Here is a 24,668-nt window from a genome sequence, read left to right on the forward strand (position 1 = left end):
GGAGATGTCGGGCAGGAGCATCCCCACGGGGTCAAGCAGGAGCAGCCTCTTGGCATCGGGCAAGAGCAGCCCCACTGCCCTGGGAAGCAGCAGCCCGGCAGAGCCTCGTCCCCAGCAGCGGATGCCCACGGGCAGGGCGCGTGGCCGGGTGGCCTGGAGGCTGGGCAAGGCACGACGAGGGCTGCGGGCGCGCTGCGCCCAGCTGAGGGACTGCCTGACTGGCTGTTCAGGTGCGGGACCCCCACAGCATTTGATGAAGAAGAAGGAGGGTTTCCTCTAGTAGCTGGGGGACCTGCGGCTGGGAACCCCCTGGAGCACCCATCCAGCTGATGTGCTCATGGCATGTTTCTCTCTACCTCGTGCTCTTGATCATCTGTCCATCCCGCGGCTCTGCCGGTCGCTCAAATCTCTCTCCATCCTTGGCAAATTCTCCAAAGGCGGAGGGAGCAGAGAAGTCCACACAAACCCCATGGATGTGGCGAGTGCTGGGGAGACCCCAGACCCTGCTCCAACACCTCGCCCCGTGCCCTGTCCCTGCCTGCACTGCCCAGCCCTGCCCGCCGGCCGAGGAGGGGGTGCTGCCCGTGGGTCCTGCTAGAGGGGCCGTGATGCAGGGGGGTCTCTTCTCTCTGCTCCTCCGCAGGGACAGCAGAGAAGTGTGGATGTCGAGCAGGGACCCCATCCCGGTACAGGTCCTGCCTTCCTTCGTGCCCCGCATCATGCACTGGGACGCCTTGCCCCAGAGCAGCCTCTCCTCTGACGATGAATAATCTGGGCCCGTCTCGGTAAGGGCACTGGTGCGCTCACCGCCCAACGAGGCTGAAGACCTCGTCTCCCAGCCCTCGCTGGACTCCCAGGGCTTCTTCGCAGAGCTCCAGCCCAGCACCCTGGCGAGCCAGCAGCACTCCCCTTCTTGTCCTGGCATTCCCGCAAGCCATCCCGGCCATCGAGGGGGTGACCCAGCCATTCCAGCACATTGTGGAGATGCCAGGACCCACAGAGATGCTGAGCAGGGGCAGCTCCACGGGGTCAGAAAGGAGCAGCGCCGCAGAGCTCCGTCCTCAGCAGCGGGTGCCCACGGGCAGGGCGCATGGCCGGGTGGCCTGGAGGCTGGGCAAGGCACGACGAGGGCTGTGGGCGCGCTGCGCCCAGCTGAGGGACTGCCTGACTGGCTGTTCAGGTGCGGGACCCCCACAGCATTTGATGAAGAAGAAGGAGGGTTTCCTCTAGTAGCTGGGGGACCTGCGGCTGGGAACCCCCTGGGGCACCCATCCAGCTGATGTGCTCATGGCGTGTTTCTCTCTACCTCGTGCTCTGGATCATCTATCCATCCCGCGGCTCTGCCGGTCGCTCAAATCTCTCTCCATCCTTGGCAAATTCTCCAAAGGCGGAGGGAGCACAGAAGTCCACACAAACCCCATGGATGTGGCGAGTGCTGGGGAGACCCCAGACCCTGCCCCAACACCTCGCGCCGTGCCCTGTCCCTGCCTGCACTGCCCAGCCCTGCCCACCGGCCGAGGAGGGGGTGCTGCCCGTGGGTCCTGCTAGAGGGGCCGTGATGCAGGGGGGTCTCTTCTCTCTGCTCCTCCGCAGGGACAGCAGAGAAGTGTGGATGTCGAGCAGGGACCCCATCCCGGTACAGGTCCTGCCTTCCTTCGTGCCCAGCATCATGCACTGGGACGCCTTGCCCCAGAGCAGCCTCTCCTCTGACGATGAGTAATCTGGGCCCGTCTCGGTAAGGGCACTGGTGCGCTCACCGCCCAACGAGGCTGAAGACCTCGTCTCCCAGCCCTCGCTGGACTCCCAGGGCTTCTTCGCAGAGCTCCAGCCCAGCACCCTGGCGAGCCAGCAGCACTCCCTTTCTTGTCCTGGCGTCCCTGCAAGCCATCCCGGCCATCGAGGGGGTGACCCAGCCATTCCAGCATATTGTGGAGATGCCAGGACCCACAGAGATGCTGTGCAGGGGCAGCTCCTCGAGGTCAGGAAGGAGCAGCGCCGCAGAGCTCCGTCCCCAGCAGCAGGTGCCCACGGGCAGGGCGCGTGGCCGGGTGTCCTGGAGCCTTGGCAAGGCACGACGAGGGCTGCGGGCGCGCTGCGCCCAGCTGAGGGACTGCCTGACTGGCTGTTCAGGTGCGGGACCCCCACAGCATTTGATGAAGAAGGAGGGTTTCCTCTAGTAGCTGGGGGACCTGCGGCTGGGAACCCCCTGGGGCACTCATCCAGCTGATGTGCTCATGGCATGTTTCTCTCTACCTCGTGCTCTGAATCATCCATCCATCCCGCGGCTCTGCCGGTTGCTCAAATCTCTCTCTCCATCCTTGGGAAATTCTCCAAAGGCGGAGAGAGCAGAGAAGTCCACACAAACCCCATGGATGTGGCGAGTGCTGGGGAGACCCCAGACCCTGCCCCAACACCTCGCCCCGTGCCCTGTCCCTGCCTGCACTGCCCAGCCCTGCCCGCCGGCCGAGGAGGGGGTGCTGCCCGTGGGTCCTGCTAGAGGGGCCGTGATGCAGGGGGGTCTCTTCTCTCTGCTCCTCCGCAGGGACAGCAGAGAAGTGTGGATGTCGAGCAGGGACCCCATCCCGGTACAGGTCCTGCCTTCCTTCGTGCCCCGCATCATGCACTGGGACGCCTTGCCCCAGAGCAGCCTCTCCTCTGACGATGAATAATCTGGGCCCGTCTCGGTAAGGGCACTGGTGCGCTCACCGCCCAACGAGGCTGAAGACCTCGTCTCCCAGCCCTCGCTGGACTCCCAGGGCTTCTTCGCAGAGCTCCAGCCCAGCACCGTGGCGAGCCAGCAGCACTCCCCTTCTTGTCCTGGCGTTCCCGCAAGCCATCCCGGCCATCGAGGGGGTGACCCAGCCATTCCAGCACATTGTGGAGATGCCAGGACCCACAGAGATGCTGAGCAGGGGCAGCTCCACGGGGTTAGAAAGGAGCAGCGCCGCACAGCTCCGTCCCCAGCAGCGGGTGCCCACGGGCAGGGCGCGTGGCCGGGTGTCCTGGAGGCTGGGCAAGGCACGACGAGGGCTGCGGGCGCGCTGCGCCCAGCTGAGGGACTGCCTGACTGGCTGTTCAGGTGCGGGACCCCCACAGCATTTGATGAAGAAGGAGGAGGGTTTCCTCTAGTAGCTGGGGGACCTGCAGCTGGGAACCCCCTGGAGCACCCATCCAGCTGATGTGCTCATGGTATGTTTCTCTCTGCGTCGTGCCCTGGATCATCCGTCTATCTCGCGGCTCTGCCGGCCGCTCAACTCCTCCGCAGAGACAGTAGAGAGGCAGTGATCGCAGAGTCCATCTCGGTATGGATTATGCTGGGATCCATGCTCGACTTTAACCACCCTCAGCCTCTAGTCATACCCCACTTTGGCCCCTGAAATCCGCAGTTTATTTGCCTTTGAATGGAAAAACCCTGACTCAAAACAAATAAACCCAACTCACCTGGACAGTGTTACTTCAGGGGTTTAAAAATAGCCCTTGGTCTTTGGCAGTCAATTGGCCAAAGAATTAGAGGCCCTGGAATGTCCTCCAGGAACTGTCATAATGGCAGCCTTTTGCAATATGTGGATGGTATTTTGATAGCTACAGAAAAGGATGAAGAACTTAAGGAATGGACTGTCAGTTTGTTACATTTTCTTGGACTAAGTGGTTATCGAGTGTTGTTGCAGAAAGCCCAGATCTCGAAGAAAAGAAGTAATCTACCTGGGATTTGTGATTTCTAAGGGACAGAGACAGCTCAGGAATGACCAAAAGGAAGCCATCTGCAGGACCCCAGAACTGACCATGGTACAAGATCTTCAAACCTTTCTGGGAATGACAGGTTGGTGCCGATTATGGAATTATAATTATGGATTTCCAGTTAAACCCTTGTACGAGCTTTGGACTGACGAAGCCAAGAGGGCATTCAAAGAATTAAAATTGGAATTATTGAGGGCTCTAGCTTTGGGCCTGCCAAACATAACAAAGCCCTTCTGGTTGCTCTCATATGAGAGACAATGAGTAGCTTTGGGAATTTTAGCCCAGTGCCTGGGTCCTCATAAACGAGGAGTAGCTTACTTTACCAAACATCTGGATGAAGGCAGTAAAGGATGGCCAGGATGCCTTCAGGCAGTGGCCGCTGTCGTTTTGATCATTCAAGAAGCCGGAAAATTTACCTAGGCACAGAAGATGATTGTGCACACTTCCCACGCTGTAACTTCCGTTTTGGAACAAAAAGGAGGACACTGGCTCTTGCCATCAAGGTTCCTGAAATATCAGGCAGTCCTGATGGAGCAAGATGATGTAGAAATTGTCACATCTACCCTTATCAACCCTGCTTCTTTCCTAAGTGATAAGCAGGAGGTGCAGACTGCTGTGCATGACTGCATAGAGACCACAGAGACCATGTGTGCAGGCAGACCTGATTTGAAGGAGGAGCCACTGGGGGCAACTGACCACACTTGATGTCCCAACAGGAGGAGTTTTATGAAGAACGGAGCTCGGGTGGTGGGGTATGCTGTGACCACCACAGCCCAAGTGGTAGAAGCAAAGTCGCTCCCTAAGGGCACATCTGCACAACGAGCCGAAATAATCGCTCTAGTAGGAGCACTAGAGCTTGCTGAAGGATTGCGGATCAGTATCTGGACAGACTTATGTCCTAGGTTACAGTGTAAAATGTGCCAAAAGGAAAAAAGTATTCTATTACCATCTTCAGGAGCTGTTGAGACCAGGTGGGGCGGTGCTCCCTGCCTCCCCCCTCTGGACTATCTCCTGTTGATGGGCACAACAATGCCTTATCGCCTGACCCATCGATAACTCGCTCCTGGACTATCTCCTGTTCATGGCCCATCAAGGAACTGCCTCACGACTCCCCATCCCATGGTGAGATGCTCCGCCCGGGGGGAAGGAGCCAAGCGGTCCATGCCAAATAAAAGCTGAGATCTCCAACACCCTAGCAGCCTTCTTCCACTGGATTCCCAGAGGAGTTTTTTTCCCCCACTGGAGTTCCAGAGGACAAGAGCTACCTACCTACCACTGGACCTTCGGAGGAAGACCAGACCCTTTTACCTGATCGCTGCTTCCACAGAACTACACCCATCGCTTCAGGAGGACTGCAGCCAGCATCTTATCGGACTGCTACTGCCACCCTAACAGGGTGTCAGGTTGTAGTTCTGACTCTGTCAGTGTAAACCAGTGGGTTGTTTGTTTTTTCCCTGCCTTGTGTTATATATATATATTAGTAAAGAACTGTTATTCCTATTCCCCATATCTTTGCCTGAAGGCCCGTTAATTTCAAAATTATAATAATTTGGAGGGAAGGGGGTTGCACTTTCCATTTCAAGGGAGGCTCCTGCCTTCCTCCGCAGACACCTGTCTTTCAAACCAAGACACTCAAAATACACCTTCGGTGTAGTTCATGCCCATGGAGCTTTCTGGAAGGAACGTGGGCTTTTGACAGCCCAAGGAAAACCTATGAAACATGCTGACATGATCTTAAGACTTTTGAATGCAGTACAGTTGCCTTCGGAGGCTGCAATTATGCACTGCAAGGACACCAAAAGGGTAACCCTGCTCAGGAAAGGGGGAATAAATTGGCAGATTATGAGGCAAAAAGAGCAGCAGAACAAGGTGAGGTATTGAGTTTAATTCCTGAAAAAGCTTTGCCACTACCAGAGTTGGTTGATTATGATGAAAAGGATCTTACATTAATTAAAGACTTGGTGGCAGAGGTTGAATCATGAGGTTGGGCAAAATTAAAAGATAATAGAATAATAGTTCCTTTTACGATATTATGGAAACTAGTAAAAACAGAACATGACGGCTCACTGGGGAACGGAAGCTTTGTGTAATTCCCTTATGAAGTAAATAGTAGCCAGGAATTTGTTTCAAACTAATAAAACTATGGTTAATAGATGTGAAATCTGCTTGAAAAATAATCCAAAGGTAGAAAATTGTGTAAGATTTGGAAGTATTGATAAAGGGAATGTCCCAGGTCAAAATTGGCAGATTTCTCCGAACTCCCTAGAAAAAGGGGGTTGTAAGTATCTGTTAGTGTTAACTGATACCTTTTCTGGATGGCCTGCAGCTTTCCCTTGCAGAACAAATAAAGCCCGGGAAGTAACAAAAACTCTATTAAAAGAAATTATTCCCAGATTTGGAGTGTCAGAAGTGATCTCCTCTGATAAAGGACCACACTTTGTGTCACAAGTAGTTCAACAAGTTAGTAAATTTTTAGAAGTTAATTGGAAATTGCATACCGCTTATCGCCCACAAGTGAGTGGGCAAGTGGAAAAGAGGAATCACTTAATAACGACACAATTGAGTAAGATTTGCCAGGAAACCAATTCAAGATGGGATCAAGCCCCCTCTATTGCATTCCTTAGGCTCCGAGTCAAACCAAGAACTAAGGAAAAACTAAGTCCTTTTGAAATTCTAGATATCAAGGGCAAGGTCTCACCCAAGTAGGGGAGATTAATCTACAACAATATCTGATTGCATTAGGGAAACAATTACCAGAAGTAAATGGATTGGTAATATCTACCAGAGCACGGGGTTTAGACTCCCCAGTGCATTCGTTTCAACCTGGGGATTGGATTTATGTCAAAAATATTTCAGGTGATCCTCTCGCAGGGAAGTGGAGCGGCCCTTCCCAAGTTCTGCTTGCGACCCACACTGCTGTCAAGCTCGAGAAGCACACTGCCTGGATCCACTAGTCAAGAATTAAAAAAGCACCCGGTGGATCATGGAAGTCCCAAAACAAATATTAATGTTGCTACGCTTCAGTCCCGGGCTGAAAAGCTCTTTTACTCCTAGTTGGCCCTTGTGAAGAGAAAGTGAATTTGTTGATGGTCTCAGGTGGATTTGGAGGAGCAACACTGAGACATCAATTTCTTTTTTTGATAACTGTTCTTTATAGAAACTCTATACTAGAAGTAGTAAATTGATGCAAGGGCACAGAATGTCCTTTGCATTATGTTCAAATTTGACAAAAATCACTGTAAAAACAAACGTCACCTTAAAATGCTGCACAGTTAAAGGGATAGGGCCTCCACTGCAAATGAAGAAGTGCTTTCGCAAGCAATCAAGATTCAGCCAACCACTTTTAATCCTCAGATGCAGACTTGAAAGGATGATGAGTCCTTATATCTCTTTAATAAAAATATAATTGCCCAGGTACAATCACTTAAAAATTTGACAGAATTTATGGAGTTGACTGTTTGTACCCTACAAACTATGAGGCGATTGGAACAAAAGAATAAGGTACAGTCCTACTTGATGAACAATAATGAGTTTAGGTGGAGGAAAGTATTTGGACTATGGGTCCATCCTAAACACTGGATGAAAGCCTATTCCCAATTTGTGCAGTGTTATGACAGATGGTGTGCAGGAAAATCAATATTCCTTAATGTAACTGACTCTGAAGTAATGTGTAAATTTTTAATTCTGCCAACACTTTTCAAGTCAGGGGAACCTAGAATACTGGTTACCAAAATTCCAAGGGAAGTACATTGGGAATGATAATAAAACATACGATTTAGATCGTTGTGAAACCACCTCTGAAGGCGCCTTGTGGGGACAACAATCCCAATTATTAAAAAACCTTGTTTATTAGAACATTCCGTTAATGATTGTAAATGGACAATCCTGTCTCCAGATGGTTCTGAGCAAATCCAGATGGTTTGGAGCATCTCCAAGGATGGAGACGCCACCATCTCCCTGGGCAGCCTGTGCCAGGGCCGGGGCACCCTCCCAGGGAAGAGCACGCTGGCAGCCATCACCCTGCCCCCGGGCAACCGCTGCTGGGGCCCAGGCTCTGCCAGGCTGCTCCTGCCCAGGATGGGTGTTCACCTAATTTGTCTATTTTTTTCCCCATTTCTACTTTTAAGCAGCAGTGTACCGGTTCAGTATTCTGTCACACGTAGTTTAAAGGGTAGGGTTTAAATTCTCAGTTGTCGGTGAAAATCCATCAAACAGCTGTAGATTACCTTATTTTTGACATCTAAGAAAAAAAGATTCTTCAATCCAAGGTAAAAAGTTGTGCTGTTGGAATCCCTGCCGTGGTGAAATACAGCAGAAGGCCAGCTTCAAGAGTCTGGGTATCAGTTTACTTGTTGCTTGACTTCCTCTGCAGTTCGCTTTAGGCGATTCTTCTGAATCAAAGAAAACTCAACAACAACTCAGTGTTATCAAGCAGGGATTCTTTATTACACGCCAGGCAGCACGGGGGATGGCTCCTTCCGTCCGTGCTCCAACAGGTTAGCAAAACTCATCAGTTCATATACACAAAATCATACGTATTCATCAGATTTCCTGAGAAGGGCAGTCTTATGGCGATGAGTTCCCTGCATTCATAGTCTTCCTCACCTGTCCACTAGTTGAATCCTCCTTCTGGAGCACAAGGCAGGGCCCCTTTTTCTGATGCAACCTCTTGTAACAATCAGTTGTGTACTAGAGGCGTCTCCTTGATGTCTGGAGCTTTGTCTCTTTGATGTCAGGCAAGATGTTATCTGTTTATCAGCTTTGCTCAGCAAAGAGCTAAAATTCAGGAAAAGTGCAAGTAAAGTTTTTATGGATCTTAGTCAGGGATTGTCAGGGGTTTAACTCTTTCAGTTTATTCCATTTGAGACTTACTTTCCCAATATAATCATTAGTGTTGTTATAATCGGGTCTGAATTTTGAATAGATAATTACTTTTCATTGATAATTAATTGTTTTTAATGAACAACTAATGTCTTGTATTAATTTCCTGATTCAATTAATTTACATTATGGTAAGAAATTACAAAACTTCACTTATGCTAAGAGGCAGCAGATGCAGGCCTTACGAAGATGGCCAAAGTTAAAGCTGCTACGGGTTGAGAAATGGTACAGAACACAGACCGGGGAGGCAGGGGTGAAATTGTACATTCTCCGCTAGTTATCTCATGTGATGAAAGCATAGAAACAAAGGAATGTTGCTGTGAAGGCGCTCACATCCTCCCTATCCTGATTTGTGTATCAGATTTTGATCAGTAAAATAACCAATGATTATATTAGTATAGGAATATTAATAAATTTATATAATAGGGTGGACCAATCATTGCAAATGTCAAAATTAATAGCGGGCATAACAGGCAGGCTTATGTTAAAATAGGTTAAAGATCATGACTTTGCAGAAAAAGGATATAAAAATGCTGAGGTTTCGATTTAACTCTGAAGCCCGTCAGGAGGAGCCGTCCCCCGCGCTGCCCAGCGCTGCGGTACAGCAGTGCCGGCTCCTCTGCAACTTCGTAGGGAAGTTTGTCGTGACGGCGACCCTCCGTCTCCTATTGATATTCACTAATTAGAATTCTTGATATTCAAATCAAGACGGGAAAAGTATGGGGGTGTCCTGGGTTACAGTGTAAAATGTGCCAAAAGAAAAAAAATATATATTCTATTACCATCTTCAGGAGTTGTTGAGACCAGGTGGGGCGGTGCTCCCTGCCTCCCCCCTCTGGACTATCTCCTGTTCATGGGCACAACAATGCCTTATCGCCTGACCCATCGATAACTCGCTCCTGGACTATCTCCTGTTCATGGCCCATCAAGGAACTGCCTCACGACTCCCCATCCCATGGTGAGATGCTCCGCCCGGGGAGGGGGGGGAAGGAGCCAAGCAGTCCATGCCAAATAAAAACGGAGATTTTGAACACCCTAGCAGCCTTCTTCCACTGGATTCCCAGAGGAGTTTTTCCCCCCACTGGAGTTCCAGAGGACAAGAGCTACCTGCCGACCACTGGACCTTCGGAGGAAGACCAGACTCTTTTACCTGATCGCTGCTTCCACAGAACTACACCCATCACTTCAGGAGGACTGCAGCCGGCATCTTATCGGACTGCTACTGCCACCCTAACAGGGGGTCAGGTTGTATTCCTGACTCTGTCAGTGTAAACCAGTGGGTTGTTTGTTTTTCCCTGCCTTGTGTTATATATATATATATATATATTAGTAAAGAACTGTTATTCCTATTCCCCATATCTTTGCCTGAAGGCCCGTTAATTTCAAAATTATAATAATTTGGAGGGAAGGGGGTTGCACTCTCCATTTCAAGGGAGGCTCCTGCCTTCCTCCACAGACACCTGTCTTTTCAAACCAAGACAGGGGGTTTCTAAGCAGTACCCTAAAATCCTCCATCTGGTGGTTTCTGCAACACCACCCCCCTGTGGCTACTGAGTTTTCATCTCGAAATCCTGACCTCGCTGAGGAGCGTCAGAAAGCGAGGGGGGTTCGGCAGCTCCCAATTCGGTACCGGTGTGAGAGCGCGGGCCCGAGGCCGGGAGCCAGGGCCTGAAGGGCCCTGCTTCACCCCGAGCGACCCCCGCTCCTCTCCGACGAGCTGCCGCCCAACCGCCAGGCCCGCGCTGCCTCCCAGCCAAGGGCCGGAGCCTCGGCCGCGTGATGGCGGCGGGGGACAGCGCCGGGGAGGAGCGGGGCGGCCGGCGGGAAGAGCCCCCGCGGGCTCCCAGCGAGGCCCAGCCCCCGCGGTCCCGACCCGAGCAGCGCCCTCCGGGCAGGCGGAGCCGGGGCCGAGGCCGAGCGCACCCAGACGGTGCCTCGATCACCCCCCGAGCCTCCCCTCCCCGCGCAGCGCGGCCGTTACCCTCCGGGAGGCGACCGCCCCCTCCCCCCCGCCCCTCAGCGGCGCCGGCGACCCGGCGGCGGGACGTCATTGCTGCGCGCCGCCGCGGGACGTCAGAGCCGCTTCCGGGGAGAGCGCGTTGCCATGGAGGCGGCGGGCGGCGGGAAGGAGGAAGAGGAGGAGGAGGAGGAGGAGGAGGAGGAAGAAGAAGAAGAAGAGGAGGAGGAGGAGGCGGCGGCGGATGAGTGGCTGCTGCAGTCCTTGAGCCTGTGAGGGAGCCCCGCCGCCCCGCCGCCCCGCCTCCCCTGTGCCCCGGTCCCGCCAACCGCCCCTCCATCCTCCTCCTCCTCCTCCCCCTCGCAGGTACGACGACCTCCGCACCTTCGAGCTCCAGGCGCCCACCCGCGTTCTCGAATGGGCCCGGGGGAACCGTGAGTGGGGCTGAGGGGAGAGGAGAGCGGCTGGGGCGGGGGGTGGCGGGGCCGAGCCGGGGCACCGGGAGAAAGGAGGGGGGGGCGAGGGGCTGGGCTGGGGCCAGCGGGACAGGGAAGGTGGCCACGGGACCGCGGGGGAGGGGGGCGATTTTCCTGAGCCAGGGCCCCCGAGAGGAGGCCGAGGCGCAGGGGCCGGGGCGGCTTAAGCGGGGCCAAGTGGCTGCACCGCGGTTCGGCCCGGGCTGGAGCGCTGGGGCCGGTCCAGGGTTCAGGATGGAGCGTGCCCAAACTCGGGGGTCTGGCTCAGGGAGGGGTGGCCGGGGCGGTGGGCGGGGGGGGCATCTCTCACCGTGTCTCTGCTTCTTCACGCCCACCCCCAAGGTGTCTGTGTAGCCGGGTATGGAGGGTCTGGTGGGAACGAGATCCTGCAGCTGCTCCCGCCGCCAGCACTGCGGGTGAATGAGAGCCAGGTGGGTGCTGCAGCCAGGGGGGCACCAGGCCTCTCTGTGCTCCTTGGCCACCCGGTGTCTTCAGAGACCGGGCTGGGCTGGGCTTTGCAAGGTGTTCCCTGGTCTCTGTTGCTCTGCCAAGGGCTTGGCCGGGTTGAGCAGCTCCGGTTGAAAGGTAAAGCGCATTAAGTCACTCAGCTGCTGTCCTGTTGAGGTAGCGCAGGTTGGCACGCCACTCACGCCATCCTGCTGCTCTGCAGGCAGCTTGCGCCGTGCAAACTTCATCCCCAGATGTGTCAATGAAAGCATTTCGTGGGGACATAGGACGGGTGAGGACGGCAGGGCAAATGAAGAAGGGACTTGCCAGGACACCCGAGCTTGGGGGGACCACGCTGCTGAACAGTGAGGCTGGCCCTTGGGTGGGTGACCTCTGTGCAAAAGCAGCGGGTGGTGTTTGGGCCCTAGGTGAGCAGAAAGCTCCGGGGCCAGGCTTGCACGGGTGGCAACGAACCCAGGCAGAGCTCTGGGTAGGAGCTTTCTCCAGATTTCTTTTCCTCTCGCTGTTTTGGGATCCTTCAATCCTATAGGCTCCTGTTGAAAGAGGCATTGCTGGACAGGCAAGAGCTTTACCAAGCGAGAGTGTGCTGTGTGCCTCTGCCCTTTTTTTCATGGTAACCGACCACACCAAGTTCTGCAGCGTTGTGAAGAAATGACTTTGTGTCTGATTTCTAGGGCCTGTGTCCAGAGAGAGATTTCAAGGTGGAATGTGGGGGATTTTCACACCGCCCGGTGTACAGCCTGAAATACATGCCCGACACCAGGTATGGCCACGAGGTCCTTCCAGGGCGTATTGGAGAGGGAGAGGGGGCTTGTCTGCTGAGAGAGAGCTCCTTTTCCATGCCTGCTTCCCCACCCAGCTGGTCACTGCTGCCACCTCTGAGAGCAGCATGAGTCTGGGTGGGGAGCTGCTGGCCAGCGGTCCTCCCAGCCCCCTGTCTTGGTGTTTGGAGAGGAGCCGTCTGTCGGGGCTGCTCGGCAAAACCTGCTGCGGTGTTGAAAGCTGCAGTGGTGCCGCTTATGGGGCAGCTGGCAGGGAAAGTGAAGCTCTGGAGAACTGAAATCCTCAGCTTCTTCCAGAAGCGAGCCGCAGGGGCTGCTGACGTCGATGCTGGCTCACCAGGGTCCCTCCCTGCCCCGCTTCGGAGCAGCAGGGGGCCTGCGTAACTGCCTCGCTCCGCCTTTGCCATCCCTTCCCTCTGCCCTTGGCGCTGCGCAGAGGTGCTGAGCGGGCAGGGCAGGTAGGAGTGGCCGCTGGCACCGCTCTGGAAGTCCTCTGCGTGTGCAGGTTCGGAAGGTTTTCTCCTGCTGTGGGTTGCAGACCGAGCAAACACGCTTTCCCTCTGGCTGATCCGTTGTGCTCGTTCAGCTCTCTCCTCCTACACAGCCCCCATGGCTGCTCTGGGGCTCTTTGCCACCGTCCTCCTTGCCTGGCACTGTGTTTCCCTGGGTTGTGTAGAGCGCCCTGGCAGGAGGAGCTCTGGGCTCATGGTCCTCTGGGCTCATGGTCCTTCTGGCCCCTTCTCTGCTGCAAGCAGAGGCGGGAGCTCCTGAGCACAGGAGGAACAACAGCCCAGTTTGTCCCAGGCCGGGGGAAAAAAAGGCTGTTCTCTGCTTCTGAAGAGTTCTCTGGGGTTCTTTGTGTTTCCTCAGCTTGCTGGTGACGAGTGGCCCACCAGACAGCTCCCTCCAGGTCTGGCAGGTGTCAGCAGAAGCCTCTGGTAAGGCAACACGTTTGAGCTTGAGTCATTTCTCAAGGCAGTCTCTGCGTCGAGCACCTCCAGCTTCCCCTTCTTCCTGGGCGTGAAAGGGGGAGAGCAGTGGCAGTCCCGTTCGGTGTAGTCCTGAGCGCCTGCCCTTGTGTGGCAGGGGCTGGAAAAGGGCATGGGACAAGGGCCCACACCAGCTCTGGTGGCTTGGCACAAACCCCGTGAGGGAATTAGTAGGTTTAGGCCTGTCACGGTGGCTCTCGGCTTATTTGTGAGCTCTTTGTTGGACAAACAAAAGCCCTAATCCTAGGGCTGGCACAACGTCCCCTTCATAACTCCAAAGGTGAGGAATAAAGAGCTCCATGCGTCACCTTTCGGCATCTACCCTGAACCCTCTCCGTTCTCCAAGCCCGTGTCTGCCAGCTTCTAGCAAAGGATTGCCCTGGCGTTGCCTCCTCTTGTGAAACACGTTGCAGCCCCCAAAAAGGCAGCGCCAAATGCTGTTAGAAGCTTTCTTATTGTTCATCGTTGAAAAGAAACACCCCTGTTCACAACTTTCTGTGCGTTTTGCTGCATTTTAAATGGCTTGTTGTCAGTCCTTGCTGGAGGAGTTGGAAAGAGTGGTCTCATTCTGGAGAGGAGGTTAGTCACAACTGGATTTCTTAGGGGTTTAGTAGGTCACTTTTAGCTTTGTGAGTTTGAAACAGCTGAATCTTGAGGATTGCTTGACTCCTGATGTGGTTTACAGCTGCTTGCGTCTCTTTTCAAATAGATGTTATTCAACCTGTGAGTGCCATACCGACGGAAAACGGCACTGGGCAACCTTGGGCTAAAATTGCCACCATTTCGGCCGGAGCCCCGTGGGTCCTTCACGGCTCGAGGCTCGACAGCGTCCAAATTACAGAGGTCGAATCGAGGAAAAAGGTCTACGTGGCAGGTATTCAGAGCAAGCGTGATGCCTGGTTTGGGAGAGCTGGGATTTGGGTAAAGCAAGGGTAACTGCACAAGGGGCAAAACGTTGGGCAGGTACTTCCAGACGTGTGCCGAAGGGTAGAAAGGTGTTTGCAGAAAGTACGTTGCCTTGAGGAAAGAGATTACAATGCTCTGGTCCGTCTCCAGCTTCTCGCTGCTCCCAGGACGGTGGTTTCTCAGGCTTCTGCCCCGGATCTGGGCCCTGCGAGAGCGCCGTAGGTGGTTTCAGCACAGAGCATGGGGCGAGCCGGGGGCTGCTGCGTGTGTTGTCCCAAAGGAGGGAGGTGCTGGCCCCGGCGTCCCGTCGCTCGGGGTCGTTGGAAGTCGGCGTCACTTGGCTTCTGAGCGAGCTCTGTGTTGCTCTGTGACCTGTCCGTGCCGATGGGAGGAGGGATGGTGCCAGCCTTGGCAAACCAGCCCTGCCTTACCTCGCGGGGGTTAACCCAGGCCTGGTTTGTTGAGGGTCCTGGAGACCACTACGCAGGAAGACTCAATCCCCACACCCCTCATTCCCCGCCCCCGGTGAGGAAAACGTGTGTGTACGTGTCCAGCGGCTGTAACGCAGGGTGCTGAGCAGCAGGAAGGTCTCTTTGTCACTGCTCTGCCGTGTCCCCGTGCCACGGGGACTCCCGTGGCTCCCGCTGCTGAGGGGTAGCGCCGGAGACATCTGCTGTCAGAGCCCTGATCCGTGTCAGGTCCCCCACGGGAGCTGGGACAGAGCGAGCGTTAGTCATGGGCCTGCCCGTCTCCTCTGCCTGGGGGTTAACGTCACTTTTGGAGAGGCACAGGCTGGGCCTGCTCCACGTGGATCCTGCACAGAGAGAATTCTCGAGAGGCTCTCCGTCTCTCTCGAAGAACAAGGGCTTAAAAGCAGGGACAAGGCCGGGAAGCTGCTTTCGCAGGCAAGGTGGCAGCAGAGAAATCACACCGAGCGCTCCTCGCGGCATCCGAGACCTGCCTCTCTCTTTTATTTATTGTTCCAGCCTCCAGAAACAGCGAGGAGCTCAGCGGCCTGGCGTTCCTGGATGGCCACACCTTGCTCCTGTGCTGCGCCAAGGGGCAGCTCTGCCTGGCTGACGTCCGGAGCCCCGCGGAGGCCACGTCCGTCCCCTCGGCGCCGCGCGGCGAGCGGTGGTGCATGGGAGTCGGGCGCGGGCCTCGAGGCTCTGACTCCAGCTCCCAGCCCGTAGCTCGCCTCTCGAGCGAAGGGCACCTCACCCTGACGGACATCAGGAAAACCTCCGAGTCCTTGGCCTCGGCCAAGTGCAGAGTTCCCTCTCCCAGCTCCGGGGCGGAGTTCCTGTGCGTCTCCTGGGCTCCTGCTCTGGAAGGCTGCCTTGCCGTTTCAGGTAGGTGTTTTGGGCAGAGATCTCCTTTTCGGGGTGCTTTTTGGATCTGTCGAGGCGCAGTTCACCTCACCCTACTTTAGAACCACCCCCAGTGAGGGGGTGGTTGTTCAGAGCTCCTCCTGGAGCCAGCAGAGATGCCAGCTAATTGTCCTCTGCAGCTGCCTCTCTCCAGCGACTACAGAGGGGGCCTGGAGGGGTTCTGGGGGACTCCTGCTTCCCTCCCGGGGGAGCAAAGACCCCGAGCCCTTAGCAAACAGTGCCCTGCTAGTGACAGTGACAGCCTGGCCGCGGGGATACTGCGCTGGTAGGACTGGCTGGGCAGCAAGGCCACCTCTTGGTCAGAGCGCGGCAAATTCAGCCGAGGGAATCTACAGGCTTTTTGGATCTGGCCCCTGTTCTCCCCGGCAGCTGTTAGTGCGCGACGAGCTCCTGGAAGGCTTGGAGGCTCCGCTGTCACGGGTTTCGCCTCATCCTGGTCACAAGCGTCCTGGTTTGTGTCTCGGCAGCCCTGCAGGGAGGTGAGCGTGAGCTCAATCGAGCCGAACAACTCACTTCTGCGCTCTCCCCGCTCCCCTTTCGCTCAAGGTTTCGATGGGACCGTGCAAGTGTACGACACGCAGAGCTGGGACGGCTCCGGCCGGGAAGCAGAGCCGCTCTTTGTCCACCGAGGCCACGCGTTCGGCGGCGGGGGCCCTCCCCTGGTCACCACCCACGCGTGGCACCCGCAGAAACCACGAACCGTCCTGTCGGCGGCCACCGACGGTTCCCTGCACGTCTGGGACTGGGTTCAGCCGCGTGGGGAGCAGGGGTAGGTGGTGCTTTCGGCGAGGCCGCGGTGTGTTTCCTGTCTCATGTCCTCGGCGGCGGAGGCCGCGAGGTGTCTCTTGGCGTGCGGATGCGAACAGAGCCAACTGCAACGAGTGCTATTTTAAAAGCAGTGAAAAACATCACCGTGTTGCTCGTTCTCCTGTGTACCAGCCTTCAAATGATAGCTGTGGCCGCGCAGCAGCCCGTAGAGCTGGTCGTCCCCGCTAGCAGAGAGCATCCTGCTCGTCGTAGCCCCGTGTCGTGTCTGCACCGTACTTTTCAGAAGAAAACAGACCAAAAAAGCAGGGGCACAGTTTGAGGAAATGTTTTTTGGCATGTTTAACCCGCTGGCCTTGGGCCCAAAGGGTGGGAGGGGGAAGGCTGGAGAGCCCGTGGGGGAAATGGGCTACTCAGTGGCATATTTAACCCGCTGGTTTTCCGCCCGAAACGCAGGAGGGGGAAGGCTGGACAGCCTGTGGGGGAAATGGGCTACTCAGTGGCATATTTAACCTGCTGGTTTTGGGGCCCAAAGGGTGGGAGGGGGAAGGCTGGCCAGCCCGTGGGGTGTTGACATTTCATCCCGTGCGTGGGGGTCACGAGCAGCGGCCTCCGCTCAGGAAGTCGCAGTGCGAACGCAGCCTGCGAAAGGGGAACAGGAACCACCTTTCCAGCCCCAGCTTGCTGCAAGCTTTGCCCTCCCCCTGTGTCACTGGAGAGCACTCAGTCTAAGAAAAGCCCTCGGTATCTTTTGGCTCCTTTCCCACCCACTGAGAGTTTAAATGGGAGCGAGCTAACGGGATGTCCTGGGCCTCAGGAAGGCAGGCAGCGACTTGCAACGCTGTTGGCAGGGTGTTAGCTGGGGGGGGGGACACGACTCTCTGCTCCTTATCCCCAACCTGAAAACCAGCCTTTTTGCTCAAGGAGCTGGGGAGGGAGGAAAGAGCAGTGGGAGAGCCCGGCAGCAGGGCAAGGGAGGGCAGGGGGTGCTGGCCTGCAAAGCGGAGGACCCTGGTTTGCTCCGGCCCTGGGGGTTGGCCGGCGCTGGAGCGGCCAGCCTGGATCCTGCGGTGCAAATGCTTGCCCAGGGGCCTGCCAGGCTGCTCCCCGCTCTGTTCCACATCCCCCCACCCAGCGTTCGCTGGCCCCTCTTGCTTCCAAGTGCCTTTTCACGGTGGTTTCTGGACTCGGGAGCTGCCGCTCTGCTTCCCTCCGAGGAGGGGAAGCTTTTCTGGGTGTAAGCAGGCTGGGTGCTGCGCTGGGTGAGCTGGGGTGAAGGTTGTTCGTGAGTTTAGGAGGGTCTGGCCCTGGAGGAGCTGGGCTCTGAGGAGAGGGTGAGCACTGCAGCCTTCCCCAGCGCCCAGGCTTCGTCTTCCTCGCCGGCTCCTTTGCAGGGATGTGGTGGAGGAGCAGGCAAGCAGAAGCCAAGCCTGACCCCGTCCTGGTGATGCACGTAGCACAGAGAGGACAGGGAAGCAAACTTGCTTGGCTGCCTAGAGACGTGGGCCTTAAGCAACAGCACAGTTTGTACTCATGTGAACTTCCCCCCCCCACGCCCTTTCTCTTTTTTCCCCTCAAAATAACTTAAGCCTTCTTGTTCAGCTTGAACCAGATTTGACAGGGGGCTGGAGATGTCCAAAATATTCAGTACTTACAGCTGCTGTAGAAAGGGATTGTGCCCAGAGGAGGGATCTCCCTTGAAACGTGATGCACCAGGCAGTCAGGGCATTTCTCCCAGCAATGCCTGAACGTTTGGTCCGAATCTGGTTGTGTGCCCGTGGGGACCTTGGCTTTGCTGGAGCCAGATTTGCCCTCGGTGGGGAAGGTTTGGGATGGCTCCTGCCCCCGGCAAAAAATGCTGATGGCCCTGAGATGGACCAACTTATGGTCTGTCCTTCCCCACGGCGTCAGCATGGCAAGGGGCAGCTCTGCCTTGGACATGGATGTGTCCAACCTCTGCTCTCCCCTGGACCACGGCAAGGTCCTCCCTGTTTTCAGCGAGGTGAGCTGGCCACAGAGCTTCCCACCGCAACCTCTGCGTGCCTCTGTGCCCGGGGAGGGGGGAAGGCTGGCATGGGCACAGCGCTGAGGGGATGGAACGGGACGGGATGGCTTGGTGGAGCGGCTGCGAGCGGGGCCGGGTCCTGCTGCCGGCCCTGGTCCTTGGCAGGAGGAGCGGGATCCCCTGTGGTGGCCGTGTCCACCCGCGCTGGTCTTCCAGGATGGCATCCCAGCTGCTGGGAGAGTTCTGGGACAGGCTATAACCTGACGTGGCGGTTCGCTGCCTCGCCCTGGGTGGCTGTCTCTGCTGGCAGGGCGCCCCAGGCAGGATGGGTGTTAAAGCATTTCTCACCCAAAGGAGCAAGAGCTCAGATGTTGGCTAAGAGCGACGAGGGTGGTGGGAGCGGGGCGGGTCGTGCCCCAGCAGGCGCCTCTCCTGTGCTCCCCGCGCCTCAGAGACGGCTCGGGGCGAGTCCTGGGCGGCTTAGCATCAATCCGTGGGGTTTGTGCTGCCCCCACGCAGGTGGATTTTGGTGTGAGCCGAGGCCAGAAGCCAAACCAGCATTTACCCGCTGCGTCCGTGCGAGCTTGGAAGCCAGGACGCTGCAGGGAGCCACAACGCCCAAAGTCTCCTCTAGCCGGTTAAGGGGGGGGGGTTGGTGGGGCAACCGAGGCAGACACCGAATCCCAGAGACCAGGCAGGGGCATCCCAGCACCGACATAGGGGCAGGCAGGAGGCACAGGGGTGCTGGAAACGCCGTGGCTGGAGCTGGGATGCTGCTGGAGCCTTACTGGCCTGTTACTGCACGAATAAATTCATTTACTAGTGAGGAAACGTGCCGCTGCGGACAGGAGCAGCGGGACTGCGACAAAGAAATCTGCTCTTGCGAGTTTGCATTTGACTTTCGGGGGGGAGGACGGACACGACACAGAGCAGCAGAGGGGGGGGGGGCAAAAGCCTCCGCACCCTCCCCAGCACCCCCATCGGGTGCTGTGGTGTAGAAGACCGCAGGCTTGTGCCAGCTCCCCTGAGCCAACAGAAGTGTCTAGGCGCCGGGCCTGTCTTTTAGGTCTTTTTTTTTTTTTTTTTTTTAAGTTTAATAAACTAGAATAATTTATTTGACAGAACACAGAAACATCACAGATATGGTGGAGAAACCGAAAAAAGCAGGTATCAATGAACAGTACAAAGTAACCACTTTACAAAAAGAAGTACCACGCTGCCCATCAGCTTTACCCCAAAATAACGGGGGGGGGGGGGGGGGGGGAGCTCTGCACACCCCCCCCAGGACAGCATGGGACAGAGCCATCCCCACAGGTTGCTCTCAGAAGACAACTCTGACCACCAACAGCACACTAAAGAGTGAGAACAGCCTCTCGGTCGGTGGTGGGAGACCCAAGACCCAGTGGGGGGGGGGTGTGTTCCGTGGGGTGGGATGGGTCCCAGGCACCCAGCAAGGGAGCCCCAGGACGGGCACCGCCAAGCTGTGAGGCACAAGCATCTGGTGAAACACTGGTGAGGGTGACAAATGCTGGGTTCCCCGTCCCTCCCTACCCCTAAATTGGTGCTTGACCCCATGCAGGCACAGCTTGGGGGGGGGGGGGGGGGGGGAGGACACACACACAACATCACCCAGGGGACCTTTTGCAGCTTGCGAGGGGTCCAAAGCATCAACCCCCGCTGGGAACCGTTACCCCGTGACCCTGCTGAGGCGTCTGCAGCCTCTCCCAGAGCAAACGTCGTGCTGCTGACACCAGGGACGGACCCACGGGGGTTGTGCTTCCCCCCCCCCCCCCCTCCTTGCCAGCCGTGTCCCTCCCTGGGTCAGCTCCGACTCCACCGGCCTTACCTGGCCCTGGCAACTCGTGGCTCGGAGCTCGCTTCCTCGGGGGAGGCTGTACTGGTGTCAAAACCGGTGCAGCTGAAGCCTAAACCCCCGGGGTCGGCTGCTTTGGGACGATTTAGGGGGGGGAAGGGGGGGGGGGGGGTGTAAGAGCAGGGGGAGCTGTGCCCACCCATCCGAGCTCCAAACCCTGGTGCCAAGTTGAGCTTTCGCCGGGGAGCAGCCGGGCTTAGGTCTCGGGCAGGGTCCAAGGGTCCCAGCCAGGCTCGTGCCTCCCGGGGTGGGAACGCATGCAGGAGGGGACAGTGGGTGAAAGGAGAGGGGGGGACACAGCCAAGGTGCGTGGGTGCCCTTTCCCATGAGCAGGCTGCCTAGAAAAGACTCCCTCCCCCCCCCCCCCCCCCCTCCCCCAGTAGCAAACTGGTGTTGAGACTGGACTTATATAAAACGCATAAAAGAGGCAGCTCATAGGAAAGGACTCTGAGTGCAGGGAAGGGGGGGGGGGAAAGGGGCAGGGGGGGCTGGATGGGGAGGGGCGAGGGGTGCTGTGACCCCCCCCCCCCAACCCCTGCCTCCAGGCCCCCCTCTGGCCATGCCCCCCCCCCCCCCCCGGGAAACAGCAGCTCTGGCAGCTGGATGAAGAGTGACAACGCGGCACAGCTGGAAGGTTATAATTGCCGTCGCCCTCGGGCGACCCGTCGGCTCCCGGTAACAGGTAGAAAACAAAATTCATAATTATACAAAAGAGAAGCAGCCTGATGCACGGGTGTTACTGGTGCACACTGGGGCGGGGCGGCGGGGGGGCGGGGGGGGTGGCTCGCTTATCTGTCGTTGAGCTGCGGGGAGTTTGTCCGCTCCTCCTCGTCCTCCTTGTCGTCCTTCATGCCTTTGAGTCGCTGGCGGGCGAAGTCTTCGAACACGATGTCATCGTCACTGGCAGAGACACGAGGGGCTTTACGTGGTGGGGGAGGGGGGAGGGGGGGGGGGGGGGGTGCACCCACCGCAAAGCCACCCCGGCTCCCGCCGCGGTGTTGCAGCAGCTCAGGGGGCTCTTCAAACCCCCCCCCCCCCCTTGCAAACAGCCTCAGGTGGTTTTTTTCCAAAGCTTTCCTACCTAGGCTTGCCCTCCATATCCCCCCCCCCCTAAAAAAAAAGCCCCCCAAATGGGTGGCCGCCTCGCTGCGAGCACGCTGAGCCGCCCAGGAGCGCCACCGCTGGGCTGCCCACGCCGTTCGGGGACCGCGGCCCCGCGGCGAGCGGCTGGGTTGGCAGAGCACCCCAAAAAAAAAAAACCCCACCCAAACCCTCCCAAAAAACCCACTTCTTCCAGCCCAAACACAGCTGGGGATGAACCTGGGTGGTGCAACACGACCCGCAGTGTCACCCCCAGCCCCGGGGGACACTGCAAGGGACATCACCCCCGACCCCCCGCCACCGCACGATCCCGACGGGCGCTTTCTTACTGCGGTTTCTCCTGGTTGGTTTGTTTTTGTGGGTTTTTTTTTGGGAAGGCATGCGGGGAGATGGCAAGGGGGGAGAGAAGAGAGAGGGGCACGGCATGCGTTACGGGGTACGGGCGCGGGGTTAGTCATCGCGTGCAGACCCCGCGGCGCGGCGCGGCACGGCGCGGCTCGGCAGGCGCTGGCGGGTTAGGGGGGTGCCATGCAACCTCCGCAACGCTTCGCGGTCCCACCCAGACCCCCGGGGGGGCGGGGGGAAACGGAAGGGGTGGGGGGGGGGGGTGTTTGTCTCTTACTTTGTGTCCAGCTCGATCAGATTTGTATCGATGGGCGCTTCGTTCTCTGGAACTGAACAGAGGGGATGGCACGGGGTCAGGCGGCGCCCACACCGGGGTCGTCACCGCCGTCCCACCGGGCGGGTACGATCCACCCCCCCCCCCCCTCCCCCAGGGGGTTTGGCTGCACCGGGGTGATGGGGGGCACCCCCACGGGTTTTGCCCCGGGATTACCCGCCCTGCCACACGCTCGAGGGGAGCTGGAAATCTCCACCGGGCACCGCGCAGACTCGCTGGCACGGCTAGGAGCGAGCTGCCCCTCTCTGCCCCCCCCCCCCCCGAACACCACCCCAAAGCGGGCACTACCTCCCCCCGCCCCCGGCACCAGACACTCACCGTCCCGGTGCGCCGGTTCCTCCTTGGGTTTGGGATGCATCAGCGTGAAGGGCAGCTCCACTGCGACGTCGCTGCAAGAGACGCCGGGGGTAAAGCACGGGGCTGCCTGCGCTTTGTGGGGCACGGGGGCAAATTTGGGGGGGGGGGCGGGGGGGGGGGCGGTGTGTGCAGAGCAGCATCCCCCACTCCAGCTGCCGGGGAGGCCACAAAGCCGGGTAAAAACCCGTTTTATCCTTCGCGTAGCCTCTTTAAAGCGACCGCGCTGCTTGCTTGCGCTTGACCCCGTGATTTGGGATCAGCACGACCCCCCCCCCCCCCGCCCCCGCCGAGCCACCAAAGGGCACAAGGGAGGGGATCAGCGCAGCAAAAATCCGCCTTTTAGCAGCTCAGCAGCAGCTGGGGAGGCAAATCCCCCCCCCCCGGTTTAGGCTGCAGGGCCACGTGAACGGCAGCGGGGTCTGTCTGGGCAACGCCGGAGGGCTGGAGGAGGGGCGCTGAATTTAGGTGACCCCAACGGGGCAGGGTCAAGGTGGCCGCGGAGGGGACCGAGGAGCTGGCTGGGGGGTGCCATGGGGGGGGGCTGGGGTGGGGATTTGGGGATTACCTGGAGGCGAGGTCTCCCAGCAGGCTGGAGTGAGGCAAAGGAGACAACACGTTAGTCACCGCTCCCCAGGGACACGTGACCCGCCCCCTGTCCCCCCCTCCCCACCTTGTGTCCCCTCCCCATGCTGCTGAGGCGCAGGGGAAGTTTGGGGCAGGGGGTGATGAGCCCCCTCCACGGCCCAGGGCGGGCTGCAGCAATGAGAAGGGGTTGTTGTAAGGATGAACGACCCCCCCCCCCCCCGCCCCTGGCAATGGCCACGCTGGTGTCCCCAGCAAGGGCCACCTTGCCCAGAGCTGGGCTCTGCCGCAGCTTCGCCGTCACACCCCCGGGGACCGCGTGGCATCCCGAGGGGGACACACCGAGTCCCAAGGACATCCCCGGTCCCAAGCCCAAAGGAGAGCAAAGGAAGAGATCGAGGGGGGGGGGAGCAGCACAGGGGGGTTGTCCCCTCAACACTCACCCTCCTCGTGACACCACCAGCTTCACCTTCACCTTGTAGGAGACGATAATGCCCAGGATCTCCTTGTTGGCTCCATCTCTTAACCTGGAGGAAAGGGCAGCTGGGCATCAGCAAGGGGATGTCCATGGGGATCAGCCCCCTCTCTCGCCGAAGGTGTCCCCCTCACTGGGTCTCCTCCACCCTGAGCATCACCCCTGGTGCAGGAGCTGGATGCTTGGTCTTGGGGCTTGGTCCTCCCTCAAGGCCTCCCCTACGCTGCTGGAGGGAGCAGGAGCCCTGGGGGTGGTCGGAGGGGGGGGCTCACAGTGTGCTGGAGGCCAGGTTGGTGTCCTCATGCTTGAGCTTGCCGTCCAGCGCCAGCCCCCGCTTCTCCCGGTTGTTGGCGAGGAAGGGGGTCAGGGTGTAGACTTTGCAGAACGTCGAGCTCGGGGCCACCATGTCACTGGGACGACATCCACCATCAGCCAGAGGCCCAGCTTCCCAACATCTCCAATAACCCCACTGGCCACCCCGGACCAACCTGGGTAACAGCTCCAGCTCAGCCCCAACCTAGAGGACATCCCCATCCCAGGACCAGCCTGGAGGACATCTCCATCCCAGCCCCAGCCTGGTGAACAGCTCCAACGTAGAGGACATCTCCTTCCCAGGACCAGCCTGGAGGACATCCCCATCCCAGCCCAGCCTGGAGGACATCCCCATCCCAGCCCCAGCCTGGTGAACAGCCCCAACCTAGAGGACATCTCCATCCCAGCCCCAGCCTGGTGAACATCTCCATCCCAACTCCAGACCCAATACATCTCTGTCCCTGCCTCAGCCTGGAGTTCATCTCCAGCCAGGGGGATGCAGAGGGTGACACAGATGTCCCCCAGGGTGCCATCCACAAAAAAGGTCTCCATCGCCCCACTCCTCCCACCAGGACCTGCTCGCTGAATGCAACATCCCACAGGTACTGCACTGGGAGCAGGAGACATCCAAGGCTTCTCCAAGGTCCCCTCGCAATGTCCCGTCTCAACAACCCCTCGCAGCTGGTACTCACTCAGCGTCCTCCACGGCCACTGGACACTTGTACTGGGCGGTGTTGAAGAGGCAGATGTCGGCGTACTGGCGCACTGGGATGAGAGATGGAGAGACGGGGGTCAGGGAGGGCCCTCACGGGGACAGAGGTGGCAGCTGGGTGGGGTGAAGCCCCGTTCCTCACCTGAGATTTTGATCTTCTTCACTGTCTTGTTGGTGTTGTTGGTGACGTGGACATTGACGCTGATGGGCTCTCCATGGA

At 57.9% G+C, this 24,668-nt stretch overlaps 2 protein-coding genes across 2 annotated transcripts; one reads left to right on the forward strand and one right to left on the reverse strand.

The window, feature by feature from the left end:
* The first annotated feature begins 10,397 nt into the window (after positions 1 to 10,397).
* On the forward strand, positions 10,398 to 16,495 carry WDR73 (WD repeat domain 73). The gene is made up of 9 exons (XM_086481541.1): positions 10,398 to 10,469; positions 10,639 to 10,847; positions 10,942 to 11,009; positions 11,394 to 11,482; positions 12,194 to 12,282; positions 13,172 to 13,239; positions 14,000 to 14,164; positions 15,183 to 15,548; positions 16,134 to 16,495. The coding sequence occupies exons 1-9, from the start codon at positions 10,398 to 10,400 to the stop codon at positions 16,358 to 16,360; spliced, it is 1,353 nt and encodes a 450-aa protein (XP_086337667.1). The 3' UTR covers positions 16,361 to 16,495.
* A 4,523-nt stretch (positions 16,496 to 21,018) lies between these two features.
* ARRB1 (arrestin beta 1) lies at positions 21,019 to 24,663 on the reverse strand (the record flags this gene model as incomplete). Its single annotated transcript, XM_086481542.1, has 8 exons — positions 21,019 to 21,130; positions 21,954 to 22,005; positions 22,329 to 22,399; positions 22,933 to 22,956; positions 23,393 to 23,476; positions 23,697 to 23,834; positions 24,429 to 24,501; positions 24,591 to 24,663. Coding segments are annotated over 8 exons (627 nt in total), but the record flags the coding sequence as incomplete, so codon positions are not given.
* Positions 24,664 to 24,668: the final 5 nt, after the last annotated feature.

The sequence above is a fragment of the Leptosomus discolor genome, chromosome 1 (assembly GCF_034619465.1).
Source record: "Leptosomus discolor isolate bLepDis1 chromosome 1, bLepDis1.hap2, whole genome shotgun sequence".
NCBI classification, from domain to species: domain Eukaryota; kingdom Metazoa; phylum Chordata; class Aves; order Leptosomiformes; family Leptosomidae; genus Leptosomus; species Leptosomus discolor.